Source organism: Gordionus sp. m RMFG-2023, chromosome 2, assembly GCF_954871325.1.
Source record: "Gordionus sp. m RMFG-2023 chromosome 2, tfGorSpeb1-WG-v2, whole genome shotgun sequence".
Lineage (NCBI taxonomy): Eukaryota > Metazoa > Nematomorpha > Gordioida > Chordodea > Parachordodidae > Gordionus > Gordionus sp. m RMFG-2023.
Window position 1 is genome coordinate 12,186,058 of NC_088776.1, and position 16,967 is coordinate 12,203,024.

Genomic DNA, 16,967 nt, shown 5'->3' on the forward strand with positions numbered 1-16,967 from the left:
ATATAGTATTAAATAAATTTTATTCATTAAATTGAAATATATTATTGAAGTTAATACAATCATTTATAAAATAATTGAAAATGTCCAATCATAAATTTTTAAAATTAAATTAATTTAGGTAAATTAATTAAGAACATTATGGGAGCTCATTAAGAGAAATTTATTTTTTAAACTCTATTTAAAAAAATAATATCAAAAGATATAATTTATAAATTTCAACAAATTCAATAAAAAATTTATATAAAAAATGAGTAATTGTTTGTAAATTTGAAGCTTGCTAGGGATTGTTGTGTGTCAATTTTATAGAATAAGTCATCACAAGGTAAGATCTTTAATGTTTCCAAGTAACCTTTAAAATAAAACATACATTATAATTTATAAATTTCAACATAAATTCAATAAAAAAAATTATATAAAAAATGAGCAATTGTTTGTAGATTTGAAGCTTGTTAGGGATTGTTGTGTGTCAATTTTATAGAATAAGTCATCACCAGGTAAGAACTTTAATGTTCCCAGGTAACCTTTAAAATAAGACATACAATATAATTTATAAATTTCAACATAAATTCAATAAAAAAATTTATATAAAAAATGAGTAATTGTTTGTAAATTTGAAGCACAAGGTAAGATTTATTCTTTACTCAATCATTCTAAATTTCCTAATTCATAGCCATCTTAAGATTTATGTAATTTAAATTTTTATATTTCTTTATAGTTTACTAAATATTGGGAAATAAGTAAGGTATTACTATGGTAGTACTTTTTGGTGACATTCTAAAATCTGATATATAAAGATTTATGTATTTTAAAAAGGTATTACTATGGTAGTACTTTTTGGTGACATTCTAAAATCTGATATATAAAGATTTATGTATTTTAAATTTTTATATTGCTTTATAGTTTACTAAATATTGGGAAATAAGTAAGGTATTACTATGGTAGTACTTTGGTGGCATTCTAAAATCTGATATATAAAGATTTATGTATTTTAAAAAGGTATTACTATGGTAGTACTTTTGGTGACATTCTAAAATCTAATATATAAAGATTTATGTATTTTAAAAAGGTATTACTATGGTAGTACTTTTGGTGACATTCTAAAATCTGATATATAAAGATTTATGTATTTTAAATTTTTATATTGCTTTATAGTTTACTAAATTTCGTCCACGATATTATTTATACATCCATTTTATTATAAATACAAATTTTAAATGATTCGTTAAATTTTCGTAACTTTTTTATCGATTCGGAAAATGCGTATAAATAAGAAAAAATATAACTTTTATTTCTTGCTAATACGCCATTTGGCGTAAGTCTATCTCTCGTACAATGAATGATATTTAATTATAACATAATTTAATATGTCACTGCATATATATTTATAATGTTTGTATTACCGGAGTTAAAAGAAATAACTGAAATTTTTTCGATATGATGATAGTTTTGCTTTTGGATAATTATTAGAATTTTAGTAAAGGTTAATAAAAAAAATATATACTAAGTAAATAAAATTGATAGTGAGTGTTAACTATAAAAATTGATACAAAAAGTATTTATATCTAATTAAAAGTATTTATATCTAATTAAATGTATTTAAATATTTTTATAGAAAATTTTAGTAGGTATTTAGTGATTATATTTATAATACGTTTCCTTAAACGTATTTATATTTATATTCAAATATTTTATCCTTGAAGTGTAATTGTATATTTTAATAAGGATATATTTGGCTAAAATTACCTCTATACAAACACTTAAGATTATAATAGTTACTACTTAAATAAATATCATATTCAATTTAGAATATCAATTAAGGGTTGGTCTGCAAGTAATAAATTAAAATTTTTAAATACACCATATTTATTAACATATTTTTTTAATATATAACATATACAGTTATTTTATGATATAAAGCATACCAGCAATAATTATTTAATAAAACTTTACATTTTACATATATTGCTTTCTATGGACTTAAAAAGTGAAAGTTTTCTTTTTACGAATTACCCTTTTCTGGATCTTTTAGATTTCAAAGGTTGAATTTTACAAAAACAATATTTTTTCATAACTGGGTCACTTATGCACCATGATTGATTGTAATACTTGTTTACCCGCGAAATGTCTCCTATGACTTTATCAAACAACTGTGATATTGAGTTAAACCCTAAAGATGCTTCAAATAGAGCTTCACTTGGCTCAACCTCTATAGTTAGCAGCAAACGAATTTTTGAAAAGCGACGATTCTTAAGGAAATTTATAGAATTCTCAGAGCCATATTCCTGATTTTCTAAACTAAATATCCTTGCGGTATCAAGATTGCTTAATGCCAAGACTTTGCACACGTTTTGAACTGGTTTTAATAGTGTGTTGATTGTGGCCACTATGGCCAGAGCTGAAACTTTTAACTCCTCCCTTTGATTTGACTCGATTAATCCTCCTCCTATCAAATTGCAAGGGCAGTAATGAAGTGGAATTTCTGCTGATTCGCAGCTTCTGTTAAATGGAATTTCTTCTAAAAAGCTAAAACCACGAACTTTATGATCAAATTTTGAATCAGTATATGCTCCGTGTTCGTTAAGTTTAATCAGATGCAGAAGTGTTTTATGAACATCAAAAGGTGACAGTATGCGTTTAGTATTTATTTTCATGTTGTAATGAATTGAAGGGTATTTAGATAAGAACCAAGCTGGAGGCAAGACAAAGAGTAGCGGTAATCTTTCTTCCATCATACCTGCAGGAAAAAAATATTTATAAGACCATAATAAATTTTATTACCAAATTAAATTACGAGGAGAGAAAAAGTTGGTTATCACTTTGCTTAAATTTAAAACCATTCGTACCTATGCGTTTAAAAATTTTATAAATAAACTTAGCTAAAATTTTAGCATTAAAATCTTAATCGACTATTTTCTTAATTAGGTCTGAGCCCTCCTTGGTCAGAAAATATCCCGGGTTTGATGGACTGTCCATGGTCTTCTCCTGCTTTGATTTATATTTTCAAATAGTACAACTAAACAATTTTAAATTTTTGAACCCAAATTGGGTTCGAAGCCTGGTTTTAAACAAGTTTATAAAAAATAATAAAAAAATTAATGATAACTTTAGGCGATATCTGAATTGAAAATTATAATAAATATAATACCTAAGTAATATCATTATTTTTAAAGTAATTAAATTCATAAGGTTATTAAATAATTTAAAAAATATATATTTCAAATTAAATTAAAAATACACCTAGGGCCATTCCCAAGAACATCTTTTTAAAGCGGTTTTCTAGGTATTTTTCTAACAAATCTTTTAATTTATTTTTTTTCATAGGCACTATTTAATCGTTAATAAAAATCAAACTCATTTATTTTTTTATTAACGATTAAATACCGTCTGGGAGAGATTTGCTAAAGCTTTTTTTGAAAATATTTTATTATGCAAACAATTAATTCAATAAATTACTATTCTTTGTTTTGAACTTAATAAAAAATTAGCTGGAAACATATCTAAAAAATCGCTTTGAAAAAAGGTTCTGTCTAGAAAAGGCGTAATGCTTAAATTTTATTTATTTATAATCATACATTTGTTCTCTTGACTATGTTATATGAATGTTTTTAATTTATGGACAAACCCAGTTATGGGGAGATATGTTCTTAATAATATTTAACATTAAAATATGAAGATTTAAGGTCGACGCGGGCAGCCCGAAAGTCCAAAAGGTTTTCGAACTAGGCTGGACAACTTGTACAAGGTAAAAAATATTTTCATGCACGGGGACGTAATTTCAAAATTTTTTAAAAGATTAGAATTAGGCAAATTAATGTTTTTTCCAAGTGACCAAATTTATCAAGTTTGTGACTTTGTCTTAAACCCTCAGGTGTTCGATATTTGGTCGGTATTGGTTATTTATTTTTGTTCTCTCCGTATAATTTGACCGAATAATTGAAAGCAATAATTCTAAAATTCATGCTAATGTTTCCGGCTTTTAGTGCTTATATAAATACTTTAACTAGTATAGCAGTCAATAGAATTTCGATATACCGTCTATTTGCTTTACTTGTACCGAAAAAATATATAAACAACAAATAATATTTATTTAATGCACACGTTTTTTCTTTAAGTAGGATATTCTAGTTTAAAATATGTTTAGACTGGGGAAACAGAAAATTTTTAAAAATAAAATGAACCAAGACACTAAATTTATATATTTTAATCTCTTACTGACAGCATGAAGCATATAAGTCTTTGTAAAATAAGAAAAATTTTTTATCATACCAGAATGGGAAATAGAGAAGAACTTATTTGATCAGTTTTGCGAAGCACATAAAAAAAATCAAATTATAAACAAATAAATTAGTGAGCTAAACTTTCGAAAAACTAATACCAAAACATATACCAGCTTATACTAATTTTATTTCTTTAATTGGTAAATGGTTTAAAGGGGGAAAAGTTATTGGTAAAAAATTTAAAAAAATATTGTCAAAATTGGTATCAGGCTAGAACGGATAACAGAAGTTCTAGCCTTATTTATTAATTCTTCAATTATTTTTGCCAGCCACCAAAAAATACTCGAATTATAAAAAAACTACTTATAACACTTTAAGAATTATGTCAACCAAACTGGAATAATTTCTAAACTTATATCAATAATTTGCATTTAATAATATTAGTACTACAGCCTATTTTGATAGAAAGTTTAAATAAACGCACTATAAAATAATAAAATATTGCCAAGTTTGACATCATGCTAGAATTAAAATTATAGAAACACTGAATATCTGAGTGCGTCAATATGTAAAGACTGATTAGAACCTACTAATTTAATCAGTTTTGTCAGTCACTAAACAGAAACTGAGTTACAGCGAAATTAAACTATAACGTCATGCCTTACGCCACCACTTCTTAATAACGGATTTTGAATCGCAATTTAAAAATCAATTGAGGTATCATTTTCCTCTATGATCTTAATATCGTTTATTTAATAGATATAAAAGTAAAATAGCTAAAATATCATTATATTTTGAATTGAGTTATACTTTCAAAAATTTATATGAATTTAAATCTCATAATAAAAAGCAGGCCTAAGTATAAAGTTTGCCAAACTTATAATTTTAAAATTAGGTCCATATGTTATGCTTAACTTGTATATACATTATAGTTTATGCTTCAATCAGTTTGGTAAGCAATAAAAAAAAATTTATAAGCAAAATAAGAAAATTTCTAAAATTGATTTCAAGATTCAAGATAAAACGAAAAATCTAGAGGCACTAAAGCAATTATAATAAAAAAAATTAAATAAACTCAATAAAAAAAATATACTATCATTATTATAAAAAAATTTTTTTTATTATATTTTAAAATATGAAACTTGATGTCTCTGACTGTAGATTTGATGCTTTAATTTAGTGGTGGTAGCAAGGAAATAATCAAATAGACTTGTAGCATCTTTAATATAATATGCAAACCAGATGGGTAGTTACAGCGAAATTGGAAACGATTACAATAGATTATTTGTTTAACCTCAAGTGCTAAGATTGTGGGAATGTTTAAAAAAGTAATTCTAAATGAACTTTTACATCGGGAAATAGAAAAGTCAGGCTTCAATCATAATGGAATTATAGTACCTTTCAGACATAATTTCAAATTTTTTAAATAGTATATAAAAAAAAATTTATGTGAAAATTTGATAAAATATATTTAATGATCCTATTATAGTATTGTTTCTTCGTAGATTTTGGCGATTTTTTTCCACATACTTTTCTAAACAGAAAAAAAAAATTCTGAGACGATTTTACAGAAATGTAAATTAAGGAATGAGTTATATTAATATAAAAGAAATGAAAGCTCATTGTCTAGATATTAGTAAATTGTAAAATTTTACATAATTATATTTACCATAGTGACACCCCTCCCCCTGTCTACACTCCTGTCTTTTTTCCTTCATGATTAATTAGAAAATTATTTCATGGGCCGAGCTAAATAAATGTATTTACGAGCTGGGTCAAAAAACATTTTCAAAAAAATTGCCAGTTCGTGCCAGCCCACGTTTTAAAGAAGATACGAATGTTGATTCAATTGAAATAAATTTAAAATCAATTTACTTTAAGATCTTAATTGAATTTATATTTGGGTGCTATAAATAAATTAGAGCCCAAAAAATCGGCCTGAAATAGGTTTAAAATTAGTATGATTTTATAAATTCAAGCTGGTCGAGGCTGGGTCTATTAAGTTTTTTTTAAAAATCATATCAATTAATCAGCTTGAAAATCACAGAATAGAACGTAATTTTACTGCTCATATATCCGCGATTTCCCTTTGAAACAATATGCAAATATAGGCAACATTATTTTCAAAATCACTGCACTTTGTAAAATTCAGGGCTGAATTAAAACTCAAATTCTGGCCTAAAATTTTGACATCTGCAGGTCTCTGAAGTGAACACCAAAAAAAAAATATATACCAATAAAAGTTTTTCTGAAATCGCCATATCTCATACCATGATCTCCAAAAATAATCACCACCGTATTTTCTAGGGATTTAGAAGCGAATAAGCTCTTAAAGTAGTTTAGGAACAATTTATCTAAATATTTAATGTTATTCAAGTAATTATGAGTCAGTTGAGTTGTGTAGGTGAGACAAAAATAAGGCCAAGACTTCAAAGAGACCATTAAATCTTTGGAATATTCCAACAATGCCTGTACTTCGTGTTTATCCTGTATACAATCCTCCTCCTTTCTAAATAATTTGTTTGATTCTATCGAATAGGGACGATAATAAAAATCAGTGGGAGGATCATAAAATCCTTTTCTGACATAATTAAAAGTTGCCAGGTTTGGCGTGTCTTCTATAAAAGCGGTCGCATAATCAATTTTACTCTTTCTATACGCTTTCCACACAAAACTAATGTTGTCGAAGTATATCTTACCAAAGCTTTTAGGATATTCCTCTATAAACTTTCCACTCAACAATGGTACCAAATTGGGAAAGGTGTTGTCTCCTACTTTAATATACCCATTGAACATAAAGTTATCCTTTCTTTGCGAGGATAAATAACGATGAGTATTTGGTAGTCCGCGAAGGAAATTTAAGCGGGAGGTGGAATCTATACCAACCATGAGAACACTCAGTATTTTTTTATTCTTGTTATTTTTGACTTTTGGACTATTTCCAACTTTAATTTTATTTATTTTAATGGGTGAGGTTAAAAATATCTTGTAGTTCTTGGGATTAGGCCTAGTTCTATTACTTTTGCGTCTATATTTTAGGTAGGTTATTGCGTCTATAACACCATTAGCGTGTGTATTGTTATAGAAGATAACCCCCCCTTTCGCTCCCTTTTTCTTATCATAACATTTGACCATCACAAAATCTTCTCTTACAAAAGTATGATTTTTAAAAACTATTTCGTCTAAGGACAATTTGGTGTAATCGTCCGGGTTTTTAGCTTTGTAATCTCTTAGTATAACATGATATTTGCAAAAATCCAGATTTATCTTCTTGTAATATTTCTTAAGGACATTGTAATTGATTTTTAAAATAGAATTTTGAAGTGTGGTTAGGGCCGGGACTTTGGAACAGGTTAAGGGGCCCACTGTTCTGCCAATAAAGTGCAATATGCTTTTATCCTTCGGATTGAGACGTCTAATTTTACAATTAGGCGTATTCACGTCATAATCAAAATTAGTGGGTATATTGATGATTATTTGAGGTAGACTATTTTGTTTTATAAAACTAAAAAGCCTGGAAAAGGTAAAACTTTCATTATTAAGGAATATTTTAGACCCCAAAAAACATATGAAGAGTATTGAAATTCCAATAACCCATTTATGTAATTTATTATCCGGCCAAAGGGATATCAACATTCACAAGATCCATTGAAAATGTTTATTGAGTACCTGAATAAAAAATTTTTATATACATAAATTTTATAATATAATTATAGTTAAATTGCCTTTATTTATTATATTATATTATATTATATTTAAATGAGTTTTATATGTAATTTAATTTGATATAGTATATTATTATATTTTAAGGCTATATTTTATAATATATTATCATTATCATTACTTATAGTTATGCATACTCTTTTAAGAGGACATGTCCTCTTTTGAGATGCTAAAAATATGTCCGGTATCAATTTTTGTTTTTTTTAAATATGTTTTTCCATAAGTAAAAACAAATAAAAATGGAGAAATAATCCTTAGGCGCAATGAAAAATAATTTATTAATTGTATATAGATGTTACATTGAATTATATCTTTGATCAGAACCTCTAGAAGAATTTGAATGCTATATTAAAAATTCAAAGGGGTAGGTTTAGAAAAGTCTATAGATTTTTTGAAATATAGAAAAGTTTATCTAAAGCATTTAGTTCTACCCATTTTACAACCATAATTTGTTTATTTTAAATAAAATGGATAGTATTGGAATATACAAAGCTTCCACTTCACCAAAAATGGGCCAAATATTTCTGATATTCGAATCTTTGAACACATGAGCTAATAATGATATCAATTTTATATTTGCTATACCGGATGATATTGATAACGTTGAAAGAATACTTTCTTTAATCAAGAATAAATGAACAAATTCCGAGGAATAGATTATCTTCTATAAGAGAAATCATATGCACGCAATATAATTAATCGCTGAAATTTTATAAATCTTTAGAGAAAAGGTCAAATATATAATGAAAAATATCTGAAAATGAAAAATATGGAATAAAAATAATATGATTTTAAGTTATATCGATTTTGCTTGATTTTTAAAAATTAATTTATTTTTAAATGCATTTATATGCATTATTTAAAATACATAAAAAAAAATTATGCCCTCTTTTCCGCTAATCAGGATCTGGCAACCCTCCTTATAGTTAAATAAAACCAAAACCCTCGCCTTTACTGATCTAGATTCCCTACAAATTTGATTAAATTATCTTTTTTTTAAATCATGTTTTATAATATAGCATCGTTGTTTAATATAATAATATGTTATTTAACATTTATTGCAACTTATTTAAATAATAAGTATATTTGAATACTAAAATATTGTTAAAATTCATATTGAGGATATAAAAGTCTTGGTTCACTTCTTTAACGCCTATTTTAATACGCTTAAGATGTTAAAAGTGAGAATTTTATCTCCTATTTCAAACATTGAAGGCGTTTTAAAAGCAGCGATAAAAACCAGGCCGAGGCCTATCATCTTAACTTATAGCAAAAAGGCACAATAAAAAAGTTTTTTAAAACATAATCTAGGTTGCCTGCCCTTTGAATATTAACAATGTTTGATATCAAGATATGTATATGTGTTAAAATAAATTAATTATCTCAACAAGGCATGTTATGAGTATAATACACAATTGGCAATTATACTATGAGCATAATGCTTTTATAAAAATAATATTATTGTTAAAAAATCGCTAAACATTTTAATAATCCTGAAAACTTTTTTCACATATTGCATATTAAATTTAATAGAAAGGAACTTGGTTTATTTATGTATTTTGGAGTGATTTCAAATTGGATTAGATCGGGGTTCAAAAATTTTAAATTGTTTTGTTAAGAATTTCGCGTACATAGACCAAATAGAGAACTACTCAACTCAAGAATATCGGATTGGGCGGGTTGGGATTTATTTTAAAAAATCTATCATTCAGTTTATATTGATATTCCCTCTCCGAACCCAATTTTAATTGTAACTCTTAACTAATTTCCATTTAAAATGAAATTTTTAACAACTCATAAATCAGAAAATTTAAGATTTTGTTTTTAAATAGTGTTGAAATTTCAAAATCCTTATATTTTAAACTATGTTATTATAACAGTTTCAAAATTTAAACTCTCTAAAAATTCTCTAAATGATAATCAAATTGATGTTTAATTAGTAAAAATGGGTGGCTGGGGTAAAATTTTCCCTGTAAATTTTGTAATACCCTCTATACCGCTTTGGATATTGTAATATTTATATTACTTATTATGAAATATGAAATCGTAAGGGTTCATATTCTCTCAATTTTCAAATCCTTTATTTAGGGTTTTTACATTTAACACACTGATTTGACCGGAAATTTCAACATGTGTGGAGAACCTGCTATATGAATTTCACATTAAGGTATAAACTTTTATAGATTTTCAATTTTATGAAATATCTATAAATTAATATAAATTTACAAATTTTTGAAATTTACAGTGTCGGTACTGCCGGAACACATTTTAGGTTAAATAGAATTTTTCAAATTTTTTAAAAAAGCCATCAGCAATAGATTTTAAAATGAAAGATTCCGAATATCCAATTCCATATCCCTATAAGACATACATTTATGGAATACTACTTAAAAGAATCAAAATATAAATATTTACCTGTTTCATTTAATAAACGAATATTAAAATATTTTTTTATAAAAAAAATGAAAAATATTTAACTTTTAGTGACATATACACTAATAACGCATTTCCGAAAGGAAATTATTTTGATGACACGATATTTTAATTGTTGAAAAAGGTTTATGATGATGTCGATTACTCCAAATTATAAATGATAAAATCGGTATTCAAATTTAATAATTTTTGAAAAAGTATATAAGTATAACCCCATTATGATTTTTAATATTTAAATAAACGGACGAGGGTAAAATAAGTCCCACTATGTTTTATGAAATTTTAATTTATGTCATTTTTATCTAAATAAATAGGATGTGTAATATTCAGAGTTGATAATCATGCATTTATAAACGTATCTAAACCCATACTGGTACAAATTGTAAAATAGTTCCATGACCTTTAAGGATACATTTAAATAATTATTCGATACAATAAAAATTAATATACATTTTTAGTGCCCACATAATTTCTATTATTATTCATCATCACATGTGGTTACATATATAATATATTGCGAAATAGCATTTATGTCAATATTATATATTTTTGTTATAATAATAATACATTTTTTTAAATCATAGGGGCATCCCCTACCATCAAAAACATTGTTCGTAGCATTGAATTCGTATTTTCCAAGGGCAATCGATTGAATAATATTGTTAAATTATATAATAATTATTTAATTCCTAAAATGAACAAAATTAGTAAAATCTTTAATCTGCGTGAGTAATTCTTGCGACTGTTTTTTACATTAAGATTTCATCCAATTGTAGCTTTGATTTTTTTATATAACTCTTTTTTGTAGTAGATTAGTGAAAAGTAAAATCCATAATTCATTAATAATTACTCGAAGAGATTTGTGCTCGGGCAACTTGTACAAAATATTTTTCTGACTAAGAAATGTGCAAATTTTTTCTCCGTTTAAACCTTGAAATTTATGATTTTTTCTTTGCAGGCAGATTCACAAGGTGGTACGAGATGTGATTGTATGAATGGGGCAGTTAAAAATAAAGAGATGCATGCACTCAATAGACTGCATATTTCTGGAAGAAAATAAATTGATATGCTAGGAGAACTTGTTGGATAAAATGTTCAAATTTTATTAAATTATTTGGTGGTACATCTTTTTCTATGAGTTTTTAAAATGTAAGCATATCGAATGAAGCAAGTGAAAAGATGATGCTGCAAGCTAGTTGCATTTTTATTTTTAGATTATTAAATATTTTTGAATAAGCTTTAGCTAATATTCAGAGAGTTTAGTGCGTTATATTTTTAAATCTTTATTAGCAGTCCAAAGGATTTGTTAATATTAGTATCGAGTCATTTATTTGTTGTGTAAATAAAATTTTGATTTTTGAAATAGGATTTTTAAAAATCATTATAACCAAAAGGGTGCAAAATTCTGAGGTTTTGAATGCTATAATTCGAGATATAAACATTTATTGATAACATTGATAAAATTTTTTTAGATGAACATGATGGGATTGAAGAAAGTAGTTGCTTTAAATTGAGCCGTATGAGCTTGAATGAGCGGAAAGGTACAGCTAATGTTCTATTTTGTGCAAGTAAAAGTTTTTAAAGGGAGTTTAGAGTTTTGACAAGTACTGAGTGGAGAATGTGATTTAGTGGTTGTACATTTCTTGGAAGGTGAACTATAAGAGTAAAATGGGAGAAATACAAAAAGGCAGTTAAAATGTTTTCTATGAGTTAGTTACGATGATAAATTTAGAACATAGTGATTGTGTCAAATTGTTAGGAAAGGATTAACAATTTAGTATATTTGAGTTTAAATTATAAAAAGATTGCTATTAAAGTGTTTAGAATATTAAAATGTGATATTTAAGGGTTGAAAAAAGAAGAAGTTGTCAAGACTGTAAAGAATAGGTTAAAGAATTAAGTAAACATAATGTTGAACATTAAAAAAAATAGGCTAAATTACCGGAATAGATCAAATTTTTTAGAATGTAGTTTTTTTTATTATATAAGATCCAGGATACGATTTTGAGAATAATTTTCATTTTATTTCTGCTTTTAAAATTATTTAAATTGTAAAATGAAAAGTTAAAAAAAAAGGAGAGAAAAAAGAGGGATTGAAATAGAAAGTCGATAGAGGGCCTGTCAGAAAGCATAGTGTTCGAAATAATAATAATAATAAATGAAAAATATAAGAGATATTAATAATAGTAAAAATGAGTCGTATGCTCTGATGATTTGCAAAACAGAGATCAGGTAAAGAAATTAAAATAGTGGAACATGCCACTATGAGATAATAAATGTATGAGAACAAAATGTAAAATCAATGTCATGGGAAAAGCATTACTTAGTTAGGAAATAAGATAAAGCACATATATACTGGTAGAAAGAAAAATATATTATCCGACTGACATTGAATTCTGGATTTATTGAGAAATGATTGAAATAAATAATTAAAGAAAAATGCAACTATGCATAATTATTTAGAGCTCCATTTCAAAATTAGACTTATTTACCAAGCTTTCATTGAACAGGAATATAGTGTTTAGTATAATAATATTTTGACTCTATAATTGATCCTTATCCAACGAGTTAGTAACATTCACAAAACATTATATCTAAAGAATCAGCAGTTGAGCACCTGCGTGCGGTGTAATATCTAACAAGAATATTAATTACCTAGACCATTGGAAGACATATATTGAAACAAAAATAACTAAAGGTTTAATTGATTAAGTAAATATAAAAAGTTAATTAAGCAACATCTCTGGGTTAGACCAAAAAAAGCTATTAATTTATTTATTTCGAATAATATGTTTTCTAGATATTAGCTATAAGCGACTCCTTGTATTATTTTTTTGTACATTTTACAAAAAAAAATATATGTCACCAATAGTTAGAATTAATATTTGATATTACTAAACTTAATTATATAATATCATAATCTTCTCATTTTTTTGACAAATTATATATTTTAAACTTATATAAATTCACAAAAAGGTAATAATTGTCATTTTTAAATTTTTGTATTTTATTAAGAACTTATTACTGCAATTGTCGCAACTATCCTTTTTTTAAAAAAAAATCGGCCAAAATACAATCTTCAACTTGTATTATTATAATTTCAATGTAAACAGATAACAATTGTCAAGAATATAAATGTTAATTTCCTTTAAACATTTCGTTTTTACTTTTTGCGATCATGGAAAGAATATAAAATACAATTATATATTTCAATTACTATAAATTAAAAATTATTATCATAACTGAAAGTCCAAACTATTTTTAATCCTTGAAATATAATACTATACCAAATTTTTATATTTTGGTTGAAATTCTTTTAGACCGATAATTAATTATAATAACAATTATCGCTAATTTTTACTAATAATCAGGAGTGTATTTTGAGCCCTGGACCCCAGCAAATTTTTTTTATTTTTAGACCCCTTTTCAACTTTTGAGAAAGAGATGAGCTCCCATACCCAAATATTTTTCAAAAGTTTTAAATATCCCTTTTCTTTTTATTATTGTTATAAAAATTAAAATTTTCAAATATTCAAAAATCTTTTTTATATTTTTATATGGCCATGTAGAAGATGGAGAAGCAAATATTTTTTTAAAAAATATATTTATTTACATTATTTCTATGGAAATGTATATGTTGCCGCCACTTCTGCTTTATTTAAAGTATAAAATGCTTTATCTTCAACAAGTAGTGGTGATAAATAGCTCCATTTTTATAAGATTTTGAGCCAACTTTAAAAAGGCTAAACCAAATTTTTAAGCTAAAACTATCATCTTAACCTCGATGCTTTAAACTTAAAGGATAGCTCAATCTTAAAAAAATATACTCTTGCTTCAGGCTTAGCCAATTTTCTTGACTGTTAGGATTGGGTAAATTTAGCAATACTACAGGCGAGAAATAGCCCAAATTTAACAAATTCGTTTAAATTTTTAAATAAGAATTTTAAATAAGTATGTTGTTAGTATTATGATTAATCAATTTACTTTAAAAGAAATAATAAATTGGGATATTTTTTATCCACTTCTTAGGTCTCCTTTTGACAATGAACAATTTTTTTTATTAATTGAATGATATATAATATAAAAATCATTAGTAACATCTATATGATAGAAAATTGATTATGGGCAAACCCATTCCAAAATCTACCTAAAAAAATTCTACAGCTGAAGTCCGCGTTATATATTTACCCATTATATTATAACAGCCTCAAAATAAAAATTAAAAAATATTATTTATAACCTCCAAACAATTCTAATTAAACTCTTTTAGTCCTCATGATTATTTAGGCATGGAATTACAAATAAACATTATTTGATGATAATCAACTCTAAACGTATTTTAAACATTATCCATGAGGGTGTATAACTTCAAACTGTACCAAAAGTTACTGTAAATGAAAGAGAAATAAATAAATCTAAAAATTTTTATCAGTTATTTTTATCTTTAATCTACAAAGAGTATTTATTTTTACTTTACCTTATCCCCAATAGATGCCCCTTCAAAAAAATTGAAGGCAAATCGATCTCACCCCCTCCCATTTCTCTCTCATGTAAACGCTCAATTTAGATAAATATTTACAAATGTGGCACAATTCAGAAATTACATTTTTATTTAAAAAAAAATACCATTCAAAAAAATCCAAGACTAATAAGATTAAAAATAGACCAATTTTTAATTTCTCTAGAAAGCATCGTGCAGTTCTGTCTAATTAATACCTCTGAAAACGAAGGTTAAATGACTTGAATAAATTTTATTTTTTTATTTCAAAAATTTTTTCCGATATAATCTTAATTCAAAAAACAAAATTGGCCTTAGAATCTAGATGCACGATGAGAAGTAAATAAGCAAGTTTATAGCAGGAATGTAAACTCGAACCCGGGTTCAGAAATTTAAAATTGTTTGGTTGGGCATTTTGAGATCATAGACCAAACAGAAACCGATTTACGGACAACTCATTGAATTTCGAATAATATGGGCTCTGGGCGGGTCGGACCCTTCTTAAGAAATCGGTTTCGATTAAGTTCCTATTATCAAAATTTATGCTAAATAGAGTTTAAAATTCTTGAATCCGGGTTAATATACCTGGTTTAAACAATAAATAATTTACCAAATTTAATGTTCATAAATATTCGTGGACCTTCGATATCGGAAGGGATCGAAGATTCATGTATCAAATTATAGGATGGAATCTTCGCGGGCGAGTGAAACCTTTCAAAAATAAATAAAGCCTAAAGAAATAGAAGATTCATAGAAAATATAGATATCGGTAGTGGCATTAAATTCGTAGTATTATTTTTATAATATAAATAAAAAAAATTAATCATAATTATAATTTAAAAAAATCGATAAATATTTATTAATTTAGGAGACTAATTTATAGTTTATATTTTTAATAAAAAATTATATAAAATATAAGAGAGAAATGAAAAGTTACTATTTACGCAATTAATATAATAACCAAATCCTTCTATGTAATTCTTTATATTATCAAATTTTATAATTTATTAGAAAATAACATACAATATAACCAACCCTATCATTTTAGTTTATCATTATATACTTTACTTTACTAGGTAAAAAATAGTAATTAATTTAGAGGCTAATAGTTATAATTATTATTTAGAGTCAATAAAACATTCAAATAAAATACATTTCGCCAAAATTGAATACAAAAGCACTCTTTTTCTTGTATTAAATGAAAAATAATCTTCATCTTGGAATAAAAATAATTTCGCTGAAAAACTAAGTGTAAAATGCCAAATTGTTATATTTTATCGGACCGAAATTTTTATAAACCTCGTGCAGTAAAAAAACAATTTTATGCACCCAGGCCGGCACAAAAATAAAATTATTATAAAAATAATCCGGGCAGGACTAAATTCTTTTTATTGATATCCCTGGGTCTCTCCTTTTTATACTAAAATTATAAGAATTATAAGTAGAAATCATTACTTACTACCTATTCCTTTCTTTTTATTAAAAATCTTATTGCTCTTTAAAATAAATACATTAAAAGTATTTCATTAGTTTTATTTTATTTAATGGTTCAAATCTAACAAAAAGTAATAATCAAAAAGCACCTATCATAGACTATAATAAAAAAATGTTAAAAACAAATATAGAGTTAATCCTTATAGAGAATAAAATCCCGAACAAAAAAATTTAACAAGCTTGTAGAAACATCAAAATGTAAAAACTTGTAGTATATAGTATATATATAAATATAAATGTAACTTTATGCATTACCAATATTTCTTAAACTTTTAAGTAAATTTTAAAAAATAGAGCATTTTTATTTAAGAATAATGAATAAATCTACTATCATCATATCGCTTTCAAAAGCCCTGCATAAATGAAATCATCTGAAAATAAACATTTAAACCCTCACAGTGGCATATTCGATACTTTATTTTAGGACCTGTTCAAAAAAATAGCAAATAAAAAAGTAAATCCAATTTTAATTTTCAAAAAAAAGAAATTAATCTAAAATTAGAAGAAAAAAGAGAATCTAATCTAGAATTTGTAAAAATTTGAAATCCAAATCTTAAATTAGCAAAAAAATATTCACGGCCCATCCAATAAAGGTTTTTTTA

At 25.5% G+C, this 16,967-nt stretch overlaps 1 protein-coding gene across 1 annotated transcript; it reads right to left on the reverse strand.

The window, feature by feature from the left end:
- Positions 1 to 2,006: 2,006 nt before the first annotated feature.
- On the reverse strand, positions 2,007 to 7,853 carry LOC135924078 (uncharacterized). Its single transcript, XM_065459126.1, has 2 exons — positions 6,452 to 7,853; positions 2,007 to 2,734 (listed from the first exon to the last, which is right to left on the reverse strand). Exons 1-2 carry the CDS (start codon positions 7,851 to 7,853, stop codon positions 2,007 to 2,009), a joined length of 2,130 nt encoding a protein of 709 aa, XP_065315198.1.
- Between the last annotated feature and the right edge of the window lie 9,114 nt (positions 7,854 to 16,967).